The sequence below is a fragment of the Rattus rattus genome, chromosome 16, assembly GCF_011064425.1.
Source record: "Rattus rattus isolate New Zealand chromosome 16, Rrattus_CSIRO_v1, whole genome shotgun sequence".
NCBI lineage: Eukaryota > Metazoa > Chordata > Mammalia > Rodentia > Muridae > Rattus > Rattus rattus.
This window is the reverse complement of record NC_046169.1, coordinates 32005711-32028476: the sequence shown is the minus strand read 5'-3', so window position 1 is coordinate 32028476 and position 22766 is coordinate 32005711. Positions and strand designations below refer to the sequence as shown.

Here is a 22766-nt window from a genome sequence, read left to right as displayed (position 1 = left end):
AGTACGGCCAGGGATGCACGAGAGGGGAGATGGAGGAAGCTGGATGAGGCCAGGCTTGCAGAAGGGAAAGGCAAGTGGGAGGGGTGTGTGTGTATGGAAGCAGGGATCGTGGTTGTAATTCTGAAAACCTTTTTAATTCACATACAGCAATTTGTACATTGTAGGAAAATTTGCATTATTCAAGAATAAGTTACTCGTACAGTACATAAAACAAAGATTTGCCAAATACCTTCTGCTCTAATGATAGAAGATGAAGTCCCCTGATCCTGTGGTCACAATGCTGCTTATTCCAGCCACACGCTGGCCATTAGACAGATGTGTCCTCATCAGGAGGCAGTGGGGGACAGTTTATCACTTGTATTTGCACCAAGGTAACATTTAAACAAGAGACTGAGCCCTCAGGGAAGAGGTGAAGCCTTAATTTAGGTTAAGAGACTTAGGTAAAAATAGTGTTGTCTGGCCCAAGACTGTAATGGTCACTATTCCTTTTTTCCTACACCATCCAGAAATGATCAAAGGCAGAAGATTTATACAGATAAAGCCATGTGGATGCTGGTAAAGACAAGGCAGGTTAGTTGACCTAACTCTTTGGTGCTGGTGCCTGTTAGTCTGAGTTGAGTACTCGGGAGAAGGGAGCAGGGGTTCAGGACTGTTGAGCTGCTCTGTCTCTAGAGGCCGACTGACCCTTCCTGCCTCGTGTGGCCAGAAGACACTGCTGAGGGTGGGAGTGGGGCCTGGCTTTGACACAGGGTATCTGGCCCAGGAGTTCTCATACCCGGTACCCGTCTGTCCCCATCAGCCAACTGGACCTACTTTATAGCTTAAAGAAAAGGTGCTGGCTTAGTGTTGTCACTCTGTCACAGAGTCATGAGACTTTTTTACCTTGTTTTCTGATATCTTGGACATTTTTTGAAACGAAGCTGTCCACAGTGAGTGAATCCCAGCACTAAGGGGCCAAGGTGCTGGTTTACAGCACCTAGCAGGTCTCTCTTTGAAGGCCCAGGAGAAATGAGTGCCCAAGTTTGAAGTGGGTTAGCTCCTGGCCAGGTGCAGGGCACAGCCGTCCAAGCATCCTGTGTGGATTAGAGCCGGCCTGGCCCACTGGCTGTCACTGCTCACGTCTCTGGTTCATACCTAACGTGCAGTGAAGGAAGGCGCTGTCCTAAGATGGAGCACAGGTCCACACCTGTGGTGGGTGTCGAGGCTGAGGTGCAGCTGCTTCCCTCACCAAAGCCCACGCAGGCTTCCCAAGTGCAAGGTGAGCAGAGGGGGAGTCAGCACTGCTGTCTGCAGCAGGGCAGCAGCATGGCTGCCTCTCAATGTTCAAGGAATTAAGTTGTGGTTTCCCAAAGCCACTGCTGCAAGCACTGTTTGTGCCATGAACAGCCTGCTTCCAGTCCCTGTGAACTGCATCCCTTAGGAAAGATGACAGTTTTGGCTCTGTCTAGATGGAAAGATTGTATGGATAAGAACACCTAGGAGCGGTTACAGGAGTTTCTTCATAGCACGGGGCCAAACTCAATAAGCCCCTAGATGCTGGGAGGGGACTGGGGGGAGTAAAATGTGGGTTCACTAAAGAAGCCTAGAGGCCTTCCATCTGTGTTTGTCTTCCCCCACCCATTCATCTCATCCTCTAACGCTGCTGTAAACCACAGTCCTGATTTTGTTTTTAATGCATAAGGCACTGGGGTGGAATGTCCCTTGCCACCCTCCTCTCTCTGCAAGCTGCCTGGATTTCCCTGAAAGGGTGACACACTTCATTGTCTACATTAGGGAGGACAGTGGCTACCCCGTAGCAGGCAACTGTCCTGAGGGTGAGCAGACAAGGACACTAGCATGCTAGCCTGGCTCAAGGTAAGCAAAGCAGGGGGACTCAGCTGCCCCCAACTTTAGAGTGGCAGGGGTAGCAGGGCAGTGCAGTGAAGTAAGCTATAATATTAAGTGGAAACCTGAATCCTTTAAAAATAATTACTCTGAGGTAAAATGTTTAAATCATTTTTGATCTTTAAGCTTGCCCCTCTGGCAGAGCTTCTGTCCAAAGCTAAGAGTAGAAGCAGGATTATGAAGCGTCCATCGCCTGTGACTTGGGACTTAGACTTGCCACAGAATGAAGCTACAGGGAAGGACACCATGTGAGAATCCAGGGACTGTTAGTGTTTTGTGCTTCCCGATGACCCTACCTGGTAAGAAGTCTGTCATCAGCTCTGTCAGTTTCCACTGCCAGCTCTGGGCCTGTAGCCCCGCCTCCTCTGTGTTGGGAACGAGGCCCTGGGTGCCAGCTAGTGGCACCTGTGCACAAGAACTACATCTGCAGACAGTGGGAAGAAGCCAGGGCTAGCTGTGGCTGACAGGAAGCCTGTGACAGCCTTGTGTGTGGTGGAAGCAGGGCACATCTGAGCTGGGGAAGGCTGACAGCAGCAGCCTGTAGTTCTCTGGAGGGAAGGAAAATGGTTACATTCACAAGTTTGCCTCTCTGCACAGCTGTGAGAGAGGGGTGTACTGGTTGTCAATGGCCCGAAGGTGGCTCCGTGAGGAGGAGTCCATTTCATAGTCTGAGTCCCGGGCACTGCTCACAGACTCAAGCTCCAGCTGCCGCAGACTGTTGGCCAGTTCCTCAGGAGAAGGCACCAGGTGGAAGATCTGCTCAGGAGGTGTCACTTGGCCACGGAGAGCCTCTGCACCATGGCCAGGGGGACAGCCAGCAGAGCTGAGGTGGGGATGGCCCAGCTCTGAGTCCCAGTGAGGAAGGGAAAAAGGGAAGAGAACGGTGTTGGAGGAACCTGGAGAGATAACATGGATGACTCCATGAAGAAGGCGTAACCAGGAAGGAAGTTTTGCGCGTGCATGTACTTGCTGTGACACCACCCCTTGACACAACTTTGGGCTTCCTACCTGGTGCCTGAGAGACGACTACCACATAGCCAGAGAGTCGGACATCACAGGCTGCTCCACATTCCAGTGGGATGGGGGAGCGCTGGAAGTGGCGGAGCATATCCACCACCGAGGGGAAGTGCAGGTGTTGCACCCGGCACTGTCCACGCTCCGTGAGCACCAGGCGGAGGTGCTGTGGGAAGGGATAGAGATCAGCCTGCTGCCCAGGCTGCATCTGCCCCACCCTGGTCCCCCTGGTCCACCAGTTCCTGCCCCTACCTTGGCTCTGCCCTGTAAGTTGAATGTGAGTACATATTCCCCTCTCCGGGACTCACTCTGCCGCACCAGGAACACACCGTGGGCATCAGGGCCCTGCAGCTGAACCAGCTGTGCAGCCCTCACCCTGGAGATGGGGCCGTGGAACCAGGGGTAGCAGGACAGGAAGTGATCTGTTTTCTGGCAGGCTGGGTCCAACATCACCCCAGGTGAAGCACCTGGCAGAAAGATGGTGGTGGTGACCCGCAGAGGGGCCACATGTCCAAGGACACCCAGAGACCAAGGATCTGGCACATACCTTGGTCCAGGGAGTCCGTGCTTCCCCTTGGGGATATAGCTGGGCCAGGCTCTGCCACTAAGGAAAGAGGTAACTCTGTGTCCAGGTGCTCCAACCTGTAGGGGAAGAGGCTGGTGAGAAGGGGGCCAGCAGGGGTTATCAAAGGGAACCAGGGATGGGCAGGTCCTCACCCTAGGCCTGTGCTTGCCCTGAGCTCTGCCAGCCATGAGTTCAGCTGCTGTTCATCTCCCACCTCAAAGATGATGTCTGTCTGGCCCTGCACCTGCAGAAAGGAGGCATATAGCTCTGCACCTGAGGAGACAGCAGTGTCTCCCAAGGAGCCACAGCCCTGGCGCTCACCTTCAACACAAAGGTGTAGAGGTTGTCCGGCATCTCCAGGCGTGTGCAGGGTCGGACCTCCCGGATGCTGGAGCAGGCCTCTTGGAGCTTGGGCTTTGAGCTCTAGGAGAGCAAGAGGGTCATTCAAGGCTTCCCCCCACCCCCTCAGGCCTCTCAGGTAGTCTCTCTAGAGGAAGGAGGCACAGAACATCCTTCTCTTGCAACTTCCCACCTATGGGAACAGGGCTCAGCAAGCTGCAAGAGTCACATATACCACAGCTTGGAGGTGCCACCTTTCTGGGTTTGGTGAGTTCCACAAATGCCAGTTCTCAGGGTCAGAGTTCTGGGGGGGAAGCCACCCTTTCCCTGCCCTCTGGTCTTTTTTTCTTGTGATAAGATTGTCCTTGCTGGGGGTTGGGGATTTGGCTCAGTGGTAGAGCGCTTGCCTAGGAAGTGCAAGGCCCTGGGTTCGGTCCCCAGCTCCAAAAAAAAGAACCAAAAAAAAAAAAAAAAAGATTGTCCTTGCTGGCTGAGCGGGCTGAGGACCAGCTTCAGCAGAGGCTGAGATAATTAACTGGGAGAGCCAGAGAAGTAGGAAGGACAAAGGACTTGACAGGCCTTTCTCCTCCCTCCGTGGCTTTTGTCCCAGGTTAGAAGACTACTACCAGGTGCATCAGAGCCCAGCTTTAACTCTGCTCTCTGCAGAGTCCACTCCCATGCCACTGGCTTTGGTCAATCGCCTGCTAACAGAAGTGAAGGGGGACCTGCTGGAAATTGGCCAAGTGGATAAGACATGACCCCCACTCCTGTCTACAACTGCTGTGTGCTGGCCAGCATCCAGACTCTTCTCAACTCCCTATGCAAGCCTTAAAAGGATCAGAGTCGCAGCGCCTGTCCTGAGCTACCCGCTAGAATGCCTGACCCTGCACTAGGCTGGGGACAGGGTGCCTAAGCACTGCCTATGGTCCATCTGCTCGGACTTCTGAGGGAATGCAGGTTGTGGGAGGATCTAGCCAGAACCCTAAGTACATTTGGAGGCCTCACGGGTCACGCCTCCCAATAAGAAGCTTTCTCCAGACCCAGCTGGGGGCGGCTGGGGTGTCCAGGCCACGCGTGGTCTCCCACTGTGAGCAACGCAGCACCAACTACCACATTCTACACCACCCACTTCCAGACCAAGGCGGGATAGCCCCAGCACAGAGGTCAGGAGTCCTGCCATCCCTCGGCCACTGCACCTCCAGCCTGCTGGAGCATGGGGGCGACACTAGAGCCATAACTGCCTCTTGGGTCCTTGTGCTGAACACCTTTAAAACTACACGGTTCCGTGTGTGTGTCGCGGGGCGCCCAGCAGTGAGACTTCCTCATCTTCATAGCGTTCTGAAGAACCTGCAGCTGCCTTGAAATCCCTAGCAGCCCACGAGCTCCCACTGAGCCACACTGTGTGGAAGCCTGGGGCCATGATAATGGCCTTTGCCAGGACTGTGCCTAGTGAACCTCGCTTGTCTAGGCTGGAGCAGCTTCCATTCTAGAGGTCAGCACCACTACCATCATCACCCTGTGACCTGAGGACAAGAAACAGGACCTGCTGATCTAGGAAGAGAGAGCTGAGGACTCAGTTAGGTAACTAAGCCCTGCATGAGAAGCCTTTCCCAGAACAAATGCAGATTTCAGTCCCATTAGAGGGTTACGCAGAGACATGTGGGAGCTAACCAGACCAGAAGTCAGTCTGAAGGCAAGTCTGCTGCTTCCTGGTGACTCTCTTTCCCACTGTGGACTTTATTTCCATCTTAGGCCATCAGACTCAAGGAAGGAAGTCTACAAATTCCAAGCGCAGGTGCCTGCCCGCCCACCAGGCTTGGGCTGACTCTGCTGGCCTCCTTCCCCTAAAGTTACCTACAGGTCAGAAAGACTCAGTACAAAGGCCCCTTGGGAAGGGATAGGACAGGACCCTGTCTGGGCACAACAGGAGCCATAAGTGCTCCAGAGTGGCTACAGAGGCAGCGGTCACACAGCAGTCGGTAGTCAGTAGCTAGAGCTAGAAGGCCATCCTCGGCCCTGGGCCACAGGCTGCCCGACAGAAGGCTTCTAAGAGATGGGGTTTGCAGGCTAATCAGAGTTAAGAAGTCACAGAAAAGATACTGCATAACTGAGGGAAAAGAGCCAGTAGGACCAAGGAGCAGAAAGGTTCCAGAGCAAACCTCGACACCTTGTAAGACTGTGTTTGGGGGTTGAGAGAAGCCCGGTTAAAAAGAAGCCCCAAGCACCCCTTGAGCATCTGTCCCCAGTATAGGAAATCAATAAGTACACCCTTCACACAAGTGGGGTGAGAATCGAGGCTGGAACATTAGCGACAGCACTGAGCCCTGGGGGCACAGCACTGATGACCTCAATCAGCTGTGGCAAAGATGTAAAAATCCTCAGGCCAGGGAACTCAGAGCAGAGACAAGTCGCCTGCCTCACGACAAGACCAGGACCCATGGCATGAGGCCAATCAGCAAGACAGACACACAGGCTAGAGATGGAGCTTGGCTGGTAAACATGCATAAAGCCCTAAAATTTAGCCCCCCGGCACCACAAAAACCAGATGTGACACAAATTTCAGTAGGATCAGAAGTTCAGGTCATCTTTGACTACATCATGAGCTCAAGGTACAAAGAAACAAGTCATGGCTACTGAGACCAGGCACAAGAGGAGTAGCTGAGGGTGAGACTGATGTCATCCTTGCCCAGCATGCATCATAAGGCCAACGAAACAACAGGAACAGGATCCATCCACAGACAAGGAGCAGACTGCCCACATGGAACAGACTGCTGAGAGGCAAGTGAGGTCTAACGTTAAACGTTGTGCGATTATGTAAATGTGCTAGGGTCAACGTTTTGTTAAAGCAAATGTTATGGGATAGGAGAAACAGCAGCTGAGCATGGTGGCACACACCTTTTAATCCCAGCACTCAGGAGACAGAGGCAAGTGGATCTGTGTGTGAGGCCAGCCAGCCTGGTTTACACAGTTGAGTTCCAGGACAATCAGAGCTACACAGAAAAACCTTGCTTTTAAAAAAAAAAAAAAAGGCCAGTCATACCCATATCCAAAAAGGATTGGTCTGGAGAAACAGATAGTTTAACAGTTCAGAGCCTTTTGTGCTATTCCATGATACCCAAGTCCAGTTCCCAGCACCCACCTGGTGGCTCACAACCACTTCCTGTACAGAGGATCCAACACCCTCTTCTGTGCTCTCCAGGCACCAGAGCACACAAGTATAGACACAGTAGAAACCTTGAGCTTAAGCTGAGGCAAAATAGTTACAAATTGAAGGCTAAGCTGAGAATACATAGTGTAAAATGGGGGTTACAAGATAGCAATAGAGCTGGTGCCCCTGGGTGCAGGCAACAGCAGAGCATTGGCATGGCAGGGAGCACAGGAAAGACACCCTTAGCCACAGAACCAAGCCCGATCCTGGCTCAGGCCCCAATGGCTGCTGGCAATATGGAGATAGAAAGTGACAGGTCACAGGGACACCTGTGTGTGCTTTTGTGGGAATATGTGTGTGCTCTGTGTTATCATTTTGCAACTCCTCAAAATGTTAAGCATAGATTGAGGGCTGGAGAGATGGCTCAGTGGTTGGGAGCACTGACTGCTCTTCCAGAGGTCCTGAGTTCAAATCCCAGCAACCACATGGTGGCTCACAACCATCTGTAATGGGATCTGATGCCCTCTTCTGGTGTGTCTGAAGACAGCTACAGTGTACTCGTATACATAAATCTTTTTTTTAAAAAAAGCATAAGTTGAACAACCTACTAGATATATTGTACAGATGTTCAAAGCATTATTCACTCTAACTCCCCAAGTGGAAACAACCTAATTTCCACTTAGTCATAAAGTAGGGTAGAAAATAATGCTAAGTCCATACAAGGGACTATTAACTGGCCATTAAATAATGGGTGTAACTTGGAGCCTCCTAAAGGATATCACACAGATACACAAAGGCCATGTCAGCCTGAGTCCTTTTGAAACCAGCTAATGTCCTAGGAGAGGGTAGTAATTGCTCCACCACTCTGGACTAGTGAACTTAGACCCTGGAGTTGGGGAGAGGAGCCCAGCGCAAGACTGCCCTCCTAGGCACTCTGCCCAAGGAGACTCTGATGATGCTCAGGGCTGAATTAACTGCACTGGGGAGACAGCCCAAGGATCTGAACTGGTGGAGGTGACACAGGGTTAGAACACATCTGTCTACCATACTGACAATGTTCTCTGCAGTTGGGGACAGGTTAGGTGCTGGGGAGTCCATCTGTGGCTTTGGTCACTTTAGATAGTCCTTATCAGTTTCCTAGGTGGTGGAGCATTCTGAGGCCATTTGGCCCCTTTCAGACAACTGCCTAGGAACGAGAATTTTCCTGCGCCTATGTTGGGGCCCGAGTTGAGTGGCTGGTCTCCCCCAGGAGGGTGTCCCATCACTCACCCCAGCCTTAGCCAGAGGAGGGATAGGAGGGAGGGCTGGAAGCCCCGCTTCCCACAAGGCTAAGCTGGAACCCTTCCAAAGCCTTAGTCTCCTTTTCCACTCACAAAGCAGTGGGCAGGGGATTTCCCCAGCATGGCCATAGAGATCCTAAAGCGCCTGAGAGACCTAGTCCTGGGGTCTGCAGCCTTCCATGCAAGGAGTCTTATTTCTGCCCTCAAAATGGGAATGTGCCAGAGCTCGTGCTCTCGTGCGCTCTCTCTCAAGATTTATTTATTATATATGAGTACACTGTAGCTGTCCTCAGACACACCAGGAGAGGGCATCAGATCCCATTACAGATGGTTGTAAGCCACCATGTGGCTGCTGGGAATTGAACTCAGGACCTCTAAGAACAGTCTGTACTCTTAACCACTGAGCCATCCCTCCAGCCCCAGAGCACTCCTTCCACCAGGAGAAACTGAGGTTTACAAACTCAAGTTCTCAGCCTAAGAACTCAAGGCAAAACATGAGCTCAGACCTGCCCCTCCGGAGTCTACCACACTGCCCTTCACCATGACCCCAACACTGAGCCTATGGCCCTGACTCCATGATGAATAGGTCAGTGTCCAGGCAGAGGCTCTGGGCAGAGTGGGGATTAACAGGCACCTCTGGAATCCAGGTATGCTCTGCTCTGCGTTACAGAATGAGCTAAAAAGACGCACGCATGCACGCACGCATGCATGTGCCAGAGAGCCGCCAGCTGCCTGCAGTGCAGCTTGAGCTGTGACCACCATTCTCAACAGAACCCATGAAGGGAGCAGGAATGGCTGTGCGTGTGACAGCTTCCCTCTCTGTCCCCTTCCAGTGCCATAAGCACAGAGCAGTATCTGCCCATGGCCCAAGGTGGGTGGGCCTGTCAAGCACTGTGATACCGGAGTGTAGCTTCTGCAGGCAGGCAGGGCTTCCTTTGCAAACTGGGGGTTTGAACACAACCCTAAACCTCATGTCCCCTGCCCTGTGCTCACAAAAGACCCCGTTTCTGTCTCCACCTCTAGGCTGTGTGGCCTTGAACCAATCTTCTCATCTGAGAGGTGACTTCATGATAGGCCCTCGGAGGTATTGTGGGAGGACTCCGTGGCTGAGTCAACTACAGTGCTTATCACAGGCAAAGTGATGAAGGAGAAGGATGATAGGCACTACACCAGGGACAGCAAGTCAAAAGGCCCAAAGGGAGACCTGCTTTCCAGGGTCAAGTGTTCCCATGGCTGAGTGGGGGGTGGGGCTATGGGACCACAGAGCCTGGAACCAGGCTTCCTGCCTCCCCGCCACCTCCTCCTGGGCCTAGAGGAAACCGCCAGGCCGGCAGTGGCCAGCCCTTTCTCTCTGCTTCCTCTTTCCCACACACTGGGGCAGAAGGGAGGCCAGGTCCCTGCGTGCCCCAGGCTCCTCAGGCCTCCCTGTCCTTGTGCCCAGCAAGTGCATGGCCCTCCAGTGCATCACTGCCCAGCTTCTTCTGCAACACCTTCCTCAGGTCGCAGAGCCACACTAGGATGGCCTGCACCTGGTTCCCTCCTGCTGCCCTCTACACTCTGACCCCATAGCCTGAGACCTTTCTCCCTACAAAGCCCAGCGGCTCCTGCAAGGCCTACCCAGGCATACTCCAGAGTCACTCCTGTTCCTGCCACCAGGCTTTCAGGATCACCCAAGGGAGATTAAGCTGGCCTGACCTGCTGCTCCAAGGGGCTGGGAGAGACACCAGGCCTGAAAACCACTCCAGCCAACTGGGCCAACCAGTAGGGACTGGCAGCCCAAAGCCTTGGGGAGTGCAGAGGCTGAGGCTCCCCTACAGCACCTCAGTGGTGTCCTCAGCTGGGGCAGACATTGAAACAAGGCTGGCTTCAGCCCCAGCATCTGTAGCCTCTCTGGTCACTGCTCTGAGAGAGAGCTGCATGGAAGCCACTCCTCAGCTAGTGATGTCCTCTAGTCTCTACTTGACCACACAGGTAAGACTAGGTGCTGGGACCCTCCTGTGTCAGTCTTGAGACGTTTTATTTTAATATTTGTTCATTTATTTATAGGTGGGCTTATTTGTATCCTAGGCTAACCTGGACACACAGTCTTCCTGCCTTAGCTTACAGGGTGCTGGGATTATGGGGGCAGGGGAGGGGCATCTGTCATATCTAGCCTTGTCTTTGTTTTTGAGGTAGCAACTCATGTAGCCCAGGCTGTCCCAATTTTATATGTACCCAAGACTAACCTTGAACTGATGCTGTCATTGCCCAGCTGTGGGGATTACAGGTTGTGCCACCGTATAGTCTAGACCTCAGCATCTTTTCCTCTTCAGGGTTTCTTTTGAATAATAAAGGTGTCTACTTGTCCCTGTGTACATGTTTGGAACACAGTGTGAAGACCTCAGGGTAGCCTCCACCCAACCTAGGCAGCTTTCTTGGCTCTCCCTTCAAATATGTGCCACAACTCCTGCCTTCAGGCCTTTGGCCCGCTGTCCTCTGCTGCCAGTCAATGGGTTCCCTTTCAGCCGCATACGTGATCGAGTGTGGCAGCACATGCCTATAACCCCAGCACGCAGGGGGCTGGAACAGAAGATCACCTTCAGTTGAAGGCCAACCTGAGCTACACAGTGACCTCCAGGTCCACCACGGCTACTGAGGAAGAGACAGCCGAGGAAACGTTGGCGGTTTAGACAGTGCTGTTGTCACAGTCTAAAGCACTGGCCAACAGGACAGATGGTGTCCAGAAGCAGAAGCAGACTCACAGGAAAGACAGACTCTCTAGCATACAGCCAAGTATGGTGGCCTGGCCTCATTCCCACATACCACCTCAGCTTAGATGCCACTGCCATAGCATGAAGGGTACAAGAAAGTTCCAGAAGGAAAGACACGGTGCCCACAATGCCTGGGGTGGGCCAGTATTTCTTAAATAGGGTACAGAAAGCATTGAAATGGGAACTTGTCTAGTGTGGTGACACGCGCCAGCACTCAGAATGCTGAGGCAGGGAGAGTCAAGAATTGAAGGCTAACCTCTGCTATATAAGGAGATACGTTCTCAAAAAAATTAATAAGGGCTGTCAGAATGGTTCAGCAGGTACCTGGGTTCCATTACTTAAGAGCCAGGTAGTGGAAGGAAAGAACTGACTCCTACAAGTTTCCCTCTGACCTCCGCACACCTCCCATCCCTGCTAAAATTACAGCAAGGGAACCAACATAAAAGGTGGGAACTTGAGTTGCTAAGAAGGCAGCCCACACCGTGTGTCATGACATCTGCAATACAGGAATGCCCATACCACACACAAGCTCTGGGAAGTCCTTGGAAAAGGCAGCAGAGAGGCTAAGGAGACGGCCCAGCTGGTAACGCATGATCCAAAACATGAAGACCCAAGAGCTCAGGGCAGCAGCTGGACACAGGCCGATATTGAGAAGAGACGGCCAGGTGAATTGATGAGCTCCAGTCTGGGATCCTGTCTTTAATGTCTCCTGGCCTTCACAGACATGCAGACACTCAGTCACAGATACTCCACGGAAGGATGGGTAGGGTAGGGATATGACAGACTTCACAAAAGAGTAAGTCACAGGTGGCAAGAAGACAGGAGTGCTAAGCTCCTGAGACACCACAGGAACTGACCAGGGGCAAGAGTGGTTAAGGTTATGGAAGTAGGGATCTCTCTGCCACCAACACTAAGGACACCAGCTGGTAAAGCCACTTGGGAAATGTCATAATGTCACCAGGAAAGTCACTTCCAGGAATATACCCAAGAGAAACGAAAGCACATTCGCTGCAAAGACCTATGTGTGAATGTCACTGTGACATTACTCAGAAAAGTCCCAAAAAAAGCCAAGTACAGGAGCATACATGCTCATGGCGTCAGCACCTGAGAGGCTGATGCAAGAGGACGGAAGCAACACCCTATCCATGGGGGAGAAAGCACTGGAGTGGAAACCACCAAACCACTCAGCAACAGGAATCAGGAAAACAGTGACAGTGCTGGCCCTGAAAAGCACACAAAACAAGAACGCACAACCCTGGAGAGGCAGCTAGGCAGTTAAGAGTATCTGCTGCCCTCGAGAGAACCTGAGTTCAATTCCCATCAACCACACCGGGTGGCTCACAACCACCTAGAACTCCAACTCCAGGGTCCTAGATACCTTTGACCTCTGAGCTGCACTCACACAAGTGATCGCATAAACAACATAAACAGACACAAATAAATGCATAGGGACGGAGGACGGAAGTCAGTGGATAGAGTCCTGCTGACCTGCACAATGTCCCAGGTCCAATACCTAACACCACAGGCCTGGTAGGACACGCTTGTAATCCCAGTAACCAGGAAGTAGAGACATGCTCAAACCTCAGGATCATTCTCTACATCCTAGTTCAAGTGCAGGCTAGGTAAGATGCTATCTCCAAAACAAAACCATATATCCAAACTGGAGAGAGAAGGGAGACTGGGGAGATGTGTGTACCTATGGTAATTCTCTGTCCTGTGATCACTGTTGAGCATATGCATGAACATTGCCAGCAGTGCCTGGGCTCACATCACTGTTACCCTGCAGCCAGGCAGTTATACAGAATGGGCCACAGAGAACAGAAGAAATCAAGGCAGGTAGCCAGGCTTCACACATCCACACAGGAGGGACGGAAGCCAGCTGTAGGCTGAAGAACGGAGACCCTAAGCTTCACCTGCCAGCAGAGTAACTGAAGCCAGGGCAACCTGCCAGAAAGAAACAAAAGTCTAAGAAAAGAAACTGCAGAGTGGGCACATCACGGGTGCCGCTCAGCCCCTGGGAACTTCCTGAAAGCTCCAATGTCCGCGTTAGGTATATCTAGACTTTCAAAGGCTTTAAACCAACATGCTGCAACCCTTCAACCGTATGAACAGTCCTTGAACTCTCCCGGGTCGCAGGGCCTATCGAGGTGTGGGCACACTGTAGCATACTCTCCAGGGTGCTCACCTTGGGCGGATCGAAGAGCTGCAGAAGGTGGCCGTGGCCTGGACCTGGAGACCGAAGCACCAGGCGACCCCGCTGCCAGTGCGCGCCGCTGTCCATTGCCGCCTCATCCGCCAGGCTGTAGCGCAATACCACCTCCTTGAGCGCCTCGGCGGACGGCTCTCGCAGGCTCCAGGGTAGCAACTTGCGGGCAGGGCCCGGCCTGCTGGTGGCGACGGCGTCGGTGTCATTGGTGTCGCTGGTAGCCCCGGGCAGCTCCCCAGCCGAGCGGCGGCGGAAGAGCTGGCGCAGGCTGCGGCGCAGGTGCTGCAGGGCGCAGGAGGGCCGCGGGCTCAGGTCTCGGAGCTGCGTGCCTTGGGCAGCGCGGGGCGGGGCGGGGCAGTAGCACGGTAGTCGTGACCTGGCGGCCCCGCGAGGCCCTCGCGCACCTCCCGACAGAAGTGGCGCTGGAAGAGCTCGGCGAACTGCAGCGACACCAGGTCGGCGCGCGGCGGCTGTGGGTGCGCACGCGCAAACAGCCAGTACTGGCGGGCCAGATCCCGCGCCGCGGCTGCTGCGTGCCGCTCGCAGAAGTCACTCCAGCCGCGCGGGGATGCTGGCGAGGCGGGTGCCGAGGACGTGCGGGACGGCTGCACGGTGGGCTCGTTCATGGTGGAGAGCGAGGCGGGGCAGCCGGGCTGTAAGACAAATCAAAAGGCAATGAGCTCAGGGAACGTCCCCGCCCCCGCGACCACCCCGGGAACACCCCGCACGTGGAAGCCAGCAAGCCAGCGGGTCTGCAGCTCCCACACAGTGGATACAGTGGATAGGCAAGATCTACTAGGGAGGTGCTGCCTCCTCCAGCGGGGCTCTGAGAGCTCAGCACCATTCAAAGCCATGCTTGGGGTTTTCCGGAATTTTCCACCTAGTATTTTCAGGCCTCAGTTGACCATATGAAGTGAAATGTCGGGTCTTGAAGGGAACTTCCTACTAGGAATCAGGCTACTCACAGCACACCCAAGTAAAAACTGACGGGACAGCCAGGGCTGCTTTGTAAAGACTAAAACACAGGCTCTCCACTGCCCATGCTGGGTGCCCTAAAGCAGTACCACTTCTTCTGTGGGGACAGTCTGACAAGAGGAATTTAGACTCATTTTCCACAGTTGCTCATAGGCCCAGAGCTTTGGCCACTGCTCCCTGCCATTGGGGACAATGACAATCAGCAGGTAAAGCTGGGGAGACAAGGACCCTGGTCTGTCCCTGAGCAGGAGTCAAGGGGCAATCTATCACCTCTTCGAGGAACCGTCCACCCTGTAGGACACAAACCAAGGCTCACATCTTTCTCCAGCTAGTTTTTACAGGTACGGGAACACATTTGTTACTGGAACAGGGAATGGGCAACAAGAAAGGCCTGGAGCGCAGACCCATTCTGAAATGGAAGGCTGTGAGGGCAGATGTGGGGTGCCAGGGAGTACCCAAGACAGATGAGTATTATTTATCTCTAGAAAGAATGGTTAGAAGCATGGACTGACGCCCCGGTCCAAATTCCAGGCCCACTTTCACTGTGTGAGTGATCGTGCTGGTTCTCCACCACAGTTTCTCATGTCAGAGGAACTCCTCCTGCTCATCCAGAGTGTTACAAAGTGACTCCATTACAAATGGCTTAAAATCTGGGAAAGTTCAGTGTGACTGGCTGCTGTCTTCCCATAGCAAATCGGCCTGTAATGACCAGACTCACAGAGAGGTAACCTCTCTAAGCTTGAGAGAGAACTCAGGCAGACACAGGTGTAAAGTAGTCAAGATGTCCGTGGATTAACCCTGCACTGTCTGTGCTGTCTGGATGGCCCGGATAAGCACTGAGCAACCTGTATACAAGGCCCGCCTCTATCTACTCCTTCAGGCATTCCCCACAGCACACTGAGGGATACAACAGTGGACAGGTAAGATATTTGAAAGCTTAGCTGGTGTGGTGGCCTGTGCCTGAATCTCAGTCCTAGAAAGATTAAGAGTTCGAGACCATCCTTGGCTACAGAGAATTCGAGGCCACCCTGGGCTTTGTGAGACCTGTCCAAACAGAAGCAAACAAGCCTTGTCTCCAACCCAGAGCTCACTGCAAAGAGCACCAGGCACTGGTCATATGGCCACCTCAATCTCCCACTCATTAAGTATTTGTCAAGAGCCTTTGCAAGAGGTTAGAAGGGGACATCTGGGTCCAGAAATGGGACTCTCTGCTCCCTCTACCCTATATCACTTTTTCCTCTGTGGCCTGTGCTCTGCAAGACCCAAAACAGACAGGGTGGCCAGCACCTGATAGGACACTTCGACTCCAATGTAAAGGCCTGTGAACTCACTGGGAGACATTCTGCACTCTGTCAGTACTTTGCACAGCATGCCACAAAACCATAAGGTCCTTTGCACATAGTAAGTCCTTTGCACATAGCAGCAAAAGCCAGGAGTCAGAAAGAGGCTAAATCTAAGCAGGCCCATCTCGTTCTGCCCGCCCCTACTCCCCGGGAGATTCCCCACCTTGGTCAGTGCCATATCCCCGCAGGCGCAGCCTTCACTGCCTGTACGACCCACAAGTTGAGTGCACATACAGCTCCAGCCCTATCTGGAAACTACGAGGGCCACCGGGCTGTGTTCTTGCATTGCACTCCCTAGGCCTGACTGCTTTCATCCCCACGAGAGGAGCACAAGTGCAGAATCTGTCCTCAGTACACTTCTCACAACTGTCCTGAGCAGTGGGGATACATATGTCAGTGGCCATCTCCACCAGACCCAGAGCACATCACAGCGGAGGCTCCAAGACACACACAAAAACTTGTCTTACCATGCAGCTGAAACTGGACTTGGGCCCACCACTCTCCTACAGGCCTGGCATGACTAAAGAATTGTTTCTCTTTAGGATGGCCGCCTCCTGCCTCCAGCTCCTGAGGGCTGGGTCTAGGGCGTGTACTGGGTGTCGTCCGTCCCCCCCCCCCCTGCTAAAAGCCTCACTGGCCTAAGAATACAGCGCCTAGTGACCAATATCACCCATTAGCCACCATCTTGCAGAGCCTGCCTTCTGGGCGCCTGTCCACACCCGCCCCTTCATCTGGAACGTGTGCCTATTCACTCTGTCTGCCAGGGTCTAAGGCTCAGCTACAGAGCCCGACCCTGGCAGGACCTTCCAGGCTCCCTGACAGCCAGGCCCAGACCCACTCCCATGGCCCTCACATTGCCCCCACCACGCCTAGCCATGGTTCTGACCACTCCTGCAAAGATAAACTTCAGGCATCACAGAACTCCTATGGTGTAAGAATGAAACCATAGGACTCACAGAAGGTACCCCAAAGTGCCCAAATGCACCCCGGGAACTAACTTGCTTCCTACACCCTACAGAGCTTACAGCACAGAGCCAGGACAGTGGCCAGTGCCCCTGTTCACAGTCCAAACCTACCAACTCTTTAGAAATAGTTGCAACATACAAACAAATCACATCCACTCACACTAAAATGGCTCTCTGAATCGAAACTAGCTGGGTATCCTGTCCTGAAGTCCAAGTCAAAGATAGGGAAAGGAGGCAGGGGAGTCGGGCTTACTCCAGGCCCGGCTACCATCTGGAGGGCAGGGACCCAACCAGCCTCTCAACAAGCACAGGCTATCGGCCACAGTGCACCAGCCATCGTCACCATTCTAAGGTCACCTGCCACCCTCAAAGCCTACTCTGAGCAAGTACCCAGATACCCTGGCAGCTGGGCAAGGCAGACTGGCACTCCAGTCTCAGGTCACATCCCACCCACTCCAACTCCAACACGGGACTCTAGGGACACCCCTGGGAGGAAGAGAGCACCCCTGGGACCTGCCCCAGTAGCTTTAGGGACTGTCTCCATCCAACCCTGCCCAGGGGCAGCAGGCAGACAGGCACTGATGGGTAATCCCAGTGGCACACTGAGAGCTGTGGTAGGTTGGCACAGGCTGGAGAAGAGAGTGGCTATGCTGTTTGTTGCTGATACTTAAAGCAGTAGAGGTGAGTCAGGCCACCTACCCGCAAGGCCTAAGCCTCAGGAAGAACCCAATTCAGGGTCAGGCAGCATGGGAGGCTGTGGAACCCAGGGCATCCCAGGGATGGCCAGGGAGGGTGGTCCCCTCCAGTGACTGACACTTTCCATGTGCTAGGAGATGAAGCTTGTGATAGCCCTGGGACAGAGTAGAGAAGCCGAGAGAAGCAAGGAGCAAAGTTCAGTTTGTGATGTGCTCTGTGCCAGCCTGACTACAGGTACAGCTCTCCTCACCCTCAGAAGATACAGTCTCATCTGCCCACCTGGACATAGCCTCGGGGCTTCTCCTGACCCCACCCCCACCCCGTAGGAGCCACAGTGACAAAAAAGAGCTGGGCCCTGAGCAGCCTGTCCCCCAGCCCCAAGTGTACAGGGTGAGCATGCAGAACAGCCAGCTCCCTGTAGTCAGCACGGAGGGCAGCACCCCTGAACACCCCCATCGCCCCATTCGGCCTGCCACAGCCTGGCTGGTGCTCCAGGCCTGGGGGGAGGGGGGGTCTGTGACCACCCCAGGCCCATGACTGCAGACACATCAGCAGCCTCTCAGCTTGGCCACTGCCACTGCCATCTCACAGGTACAGAGGATGCCTCAATACCTGGAGGCTCCACCTGCCAGGTCAGAGAGGGCTGTGAGTGAGCACGAGAGAGAGGGAGGTAGGGAGGGACGCAGGCAGGCAGACAGGCAGGCAGATCCATCTGCCGGTCTGGGAGGGGTGTGTGTGTGTGTGTGTGTGTGTGTGTGTGTGTGTGTGTGTGTGTGTGTGTGTGTGTGTATACCCAAGAGTTGTGCCTGCCCCACCCATAGATGCTAGGACAAGAAATCACAAGACCCAGTGCACGTACTCACATTCTAGCCCACAGGAAGCAGGGTACAAGGGAATCAGCTTGGCCCTAAAAGACTAAGGCTAGACCACCTCAAAGCCAGTAAGGCCCATCCTGAAATCACCAGGCTGGCCCAGTCTGCCAGAATAGGAAGTATGGGCAGGGAAGCTTCCTCTACCTCCCAGGTGCACCTCCCCTGACTCCCACACACAGCTTGACATCCCAGATAGTCATCACTCCAAGTAGGCGCCAGGAGATGGGGTGAGCAGGGGAAGAGCCCCCCAAGGTTGGTGCATCCTCCTTTACCAGCCCCGGGGTTGACAGTGGCAGAAGTGATGGCAGATATACCTCACTGCCAGGGAAAGCCTCACCAATTCCTGAACGGCCTGGGGCTGAGGAGGAACACTGACAGCCTTTGGCCCTTATGTGCCCCTCCCCACCTGATGAGTCCTTGGGACTCTCTGGAGATGCCACCAGTGCTGGTCTGAAAGGCAAGTCTACCTCCAGCATCAAGAGGACAGTCACACTGCGCCCCTACCCCTAGTCTGGCCCCACCCCCAGTCAGCTGCTGTGAGTCAGCCCCACAAGCAGGGCACAGACTTCCTCCCTCCAGGCCTCCCTGGAGACCAAGCTGCAACACCCCCCCAGCGGCTGGGGGGGCACATCCGGACAGGCCCCAAGGGGCTCCAAGGACTGGCTCACAAGGAAGCCAGGGGGCTGGCCCCCCTGCCGACCCTTGACAGGGTTGTGTGGGAGGAAAAATCTTTCAGCCATCTGCTCAGCTGCTGGGTTTCCGGCTGGCCAGGGCGGGGCAGGCCATCAGGTCCCTTAGGGACTTGTCTCTTGTCCCAATGAGAAGGGTACAAGGCTGGAGAGCTCAGTGGGGGTGTCAATGAGATCCCCAGAGCACTGACCAAGAGAGACTGGTTGTCCAAATCCCAGGGCCCAAGCAGGTGATGTCTAACAGTGCCCAAGGATGTGCAGCTAGGTCTGAGATGTACCCAGTCCCTGAGGGAGCTCAAGCCCCCGGAAGCTGGGAGCTGGGCTGCAGGGCTCCTGGGTCCAAGTAGGCATGACTCAGCCAGTGACCCCCACTGAGTCATTTCCCCTAAGCAGCCTACCAGCCTCAGTTTCCTCGGGGAGGGTGGGTGGCTGGGAGCAGGTCTGGCAGGGTTCTGCGGCCCCTCCAGATTCTCCAGATGCAAGCTTGCTTCCTGCCCTGCCCTCCCCTGCCCAACCAGAGATGCTCAACACCCAGGGGCCCTGGGGACCGTTTTCCCAGGAAACCTGGCAGTTAAACCTCCAGGGATTAATAGCAATAGCTTGAATTTATCGAGCACTAACATGCCAACCATGCATGCCTCTCTCCCAACAACTCTGTCCTTCAGCACCTCCCCTCCAGACTGCCAAGAACACTTGTAACTTAGAGATGGTAAAACCCACGCTCAAGACCTCAGAGTCAGGCCAGTCAGAGCCAACCTACTTCAAATGCCTACTCCTTGTTGGGCTCCTACATGGCACACAACCACCCTAGAGGTGCAAGAGACTTGGCTGATACTGGGTAGAGCCCAAGAGATGTAAGGTCACTTGCCCAGGGCCTCCCCCATGAAGCTAGCAGAGTCTGGATCAGCCTCTGGCCAAGTGCTGCTCCAGGAGAGCTGGGGACTTGATAGGAAAGACCTCTCATTTCAATAGCAATATCTGTTCCACCTCTGTGTGCAAGCACTTAAAACCCTTCCCAGTCCTGACAGCTTCATCGCCTCAGAGAAGTGCTCACCCAAAGAGTCACAGCAAGGGGACATTCAGAAGCTGACTAGCCCCAAAAGGTGGGCTGGACCCACAAAGACCTGCTCTGTAGAGGGTGTGGTGTCATATAGGCCTGGGGAAATATAGGTTTGGTGAAACGCCTCCTTCAGCAGGGCATGCTAGTGAGGGCACTCTGGGCCTGACAGCCAGAAGGGGCTCCCAAGTACCTCCAGCTATCCCAGAAGAGGAAGAAAGCAGAAGGTGGCTCAACTAGACTAGATAGCCTGAGACACACGAGCTTTGCACAGCCCAGCTCCTCAAAAGAAAGAACGTCACTTGTCTAAGAACATTTTTTGAACAGTGAGGACCAGGCACTGGGTGACATTTGGTGCCAGAGAATCAGGAAGGAAGAAGAACAGAAATGACCTCAACAAAACAGATAACACCCTTGTCATGACTGCCTGCCCTCCTGATCAAGCCGTCCTGTGCTCTGGTAGCCCTCACAAGTAAGTGTCAACGGAAGAAACTGAGACCAGGAAGGCCTCATCATCTGACCCTGCCCAGGGTCCTCCAGAGTTCCCTGCTCACAGACTTGGGAAACCCCAGAGCAGCTGTGCTCAGGAGAGCTGAGGAAGGTCCCACAGTCAGGGTCAATAAAACAGGACAGCTTGAAGACCAACAGCCTGTAACTGAGCCCTCCTGGGCAGGCACAGGTGTCTTCCACGCAGGATTCACCAAAACTACACCTCATTAAAAACTGGACTGCAAATCTCTTATTACTCACTCAACACAGGGGAAACTGAGGTCGTGGCCCTCATCTTGGAAAGCAGAGGAGGAAGAATACAAGTTCTGCCTCTAGGACCCTCTGTTTCCTCTTTTGCCACTGCCCCAGCCCTTGAGATGCCCAAACCACAGCTGCTGTCGCTTCGGGCCAGCCCCTTCCCAGCTGACTGCCCATAGGGACTGCACAAGTTCAGAATGCATTCACCCCTTGGCTCAGATGGAGTTTCCTCCCAGAGGGGACCTGTGGGACGAGGTTCAGAAAGTGTCCTAAGAGGATAAAACTCTTAAAACCTCAACTTCCCCAGAGGGCCTTGGCCTGTCATGGGCTGTCCCCTACTACCCTTCCTCCCTCCCCCCATCTCTGCCTGCTTTCACCTTTAGGGCTCGGCATGCCACCTCTGTGGATCACCAGGGCCCTGGTGACACACGTGTCCACCACCCCCCAGACCCCGAGGCTAAGCACACTGTGTGCCGGGACAGCTCTCAGTTCCTCCCGCGGCGCCCCGCCAGGCTCCTCTCCGGAGGCCCCAGGTGCAAGCACTGACCTCCGCGCCCACATCACTGCGGTCTGGGATTGGGGAAGAGAAACAGAATGAGGAAACGCCAGAAAACAGAAGCGGGACCCGGGCGGCCGCCCGGCCCAGTTCCTCCAACACGCTCGGCGGGCCGCGCTTACCGCGCAAGCTGCGGGTCGGGGCCCGGCCGGCCCATGGCGTCGTTGCACGGCCTCTCGGAGCTCAGGCAGGAAACCCCGGCTCGGAAAACGGCCAGCGCCTCATTTCCGCCGCCAGCTCCTGACAGCAGCCGGGGGACGCGGCCCCGGGCCGCCCCCGGGACGCTGCTGCTGCTGCCGCCGCTGCTGTGGACCCCGTGGCCCGTGACAGTCTGGGCGGGAGAGCGGCCAGGCGGAGGCGACGACGGCCCGAGCCCATGCCGCCCCACGCCGTTATGTAAAGAGGAACCGGCCGCGAGACGCGCGCGGCAGAGGAGGGTGGCCTGGGGGCGTGGCCACAACGAGCCACGCCTCGTGTTCCGCCTGCGGAGGCCGGGGGCGGAGCCTACGCCGGGCCCGCCCTCCCCTCGCGCCTCCGCCCTGCTGCACGGTGGGAGGTAGAATATTGACAAGCTCCGCCCCCAAAAGGCTCACTCCCTACCCCCAAGTTGCGTCGCGCCCCCTAAAGAAGGGGGAAAGAATCTCGAAGGGGAGGAGTGTGCGCGGTCTCGCCCTTCTTGAGCTGGCCAGTCACCGAGAGCCTCAGTGGGGCCGGGACCCTGGAAGGGGTGGGGCGGGGCCCCTGATGGGGTGGGGCGGGACTAGGCGCTCTGTGGGCGTGGCCGCCCCGACCTTCGGGACCTCGTGGGGGCGCGCCCCTGCGGACTCCCTCCAGCCCGGCCTTATCTGAGCTCTCCCGGCCGGGTCTAGCAACTGCGACCGCGGCTTTCATCACCTCCCGGGGAAGGGGCCAGCCCCGCCCTGGCCCCACTCTCCGTGGCTCCGCCGAGCCGTCCTGCCTCGGCGGCGCCATCCATTCGTGTTCCGCTCCCCTCTTAAGGTCCTCGGAGTCCCGGAACGGGCCGAGTAGGCTGTTCTCTACCTGGCCACCCGGCCGCTCTCTAGCTTGATGAAACTTTCTCCAAAAGTTCCTCCGCATCCCGGGCAACCGAGCCCTTTGAGCTTCCACGTCTGCGTGCCCCCTAGCCCTTTACCTTTTACCTGTTAGCCACATAGGCTAACAGTGGAGTGCCCCTGTGCTGAAGTGGAGAGTCACTGCACGCCAGTCTTCCCCGCGGTCTCTACAGAGGGAGGGGAAAGAGGAATGCCTGTCCCCTCCCCCTCCCCCAACAGGAAGCAGGCCGCCCACGCCCCCAGCTTGGAGGGGCCACTTCAAGCCTTCCCAGACGACAGGCTCCCACGAGCCGCTGGCTCCCTGGAACCACTGCCTTCCCCTGGCTGCGTGGGACCAAATACTGGACCCCTCCAACTCAGTTTTTTTCATCAATGAAATGGAAATAACACGTGTCCCCAGCCCACTCAGGGACTGGAAGAAGTGAGTCGCTCGCCTTAGAGCAGTTAACCAACCGGGCTTCAGTCCCCGAGGCCTGCCGTTGGAGCCCTAGGAAGGGACTCCCCCGTAGGTGGGGATTTCCACTACAATCGGATGGCAGCAAACAGGGCCTGGTAGCAACATGGCTTGGAAGGAGCCCTCCCTCCCACCCCCAAAAAAGCGCGGAGG

General features: G+C 55.0%; 1 protein-coding gene across 1 annotated transcript; it reads right to left on the bottom strand.

Moving 5' to 3' along the window:
* Positions 1–112: 112 nt before the first annotated feature.
* Sh2b3 (SH2B adaptor protein 3) lies at positions 113–21174 on the bottom strand. The gene is given in 9 exon segments (XM_032886605.1): positions 113–2780; positions 2893–3064; positions 3151–3365; positions 3446–3540; positions 3616–3707; positions 3785–3886; positions 13166–13503; positions 13506–13839; positions 21078–21174. Coding segments are annotated over 8 exon segments (1644 nt in total). The 5' UTR covers positions 13813–13839; positions 21078–21174; the 3' UTR covers positions 113–2457.
* Between the last annotated feature and the right edge of the window lie 1592 nt (positions 21175–22766).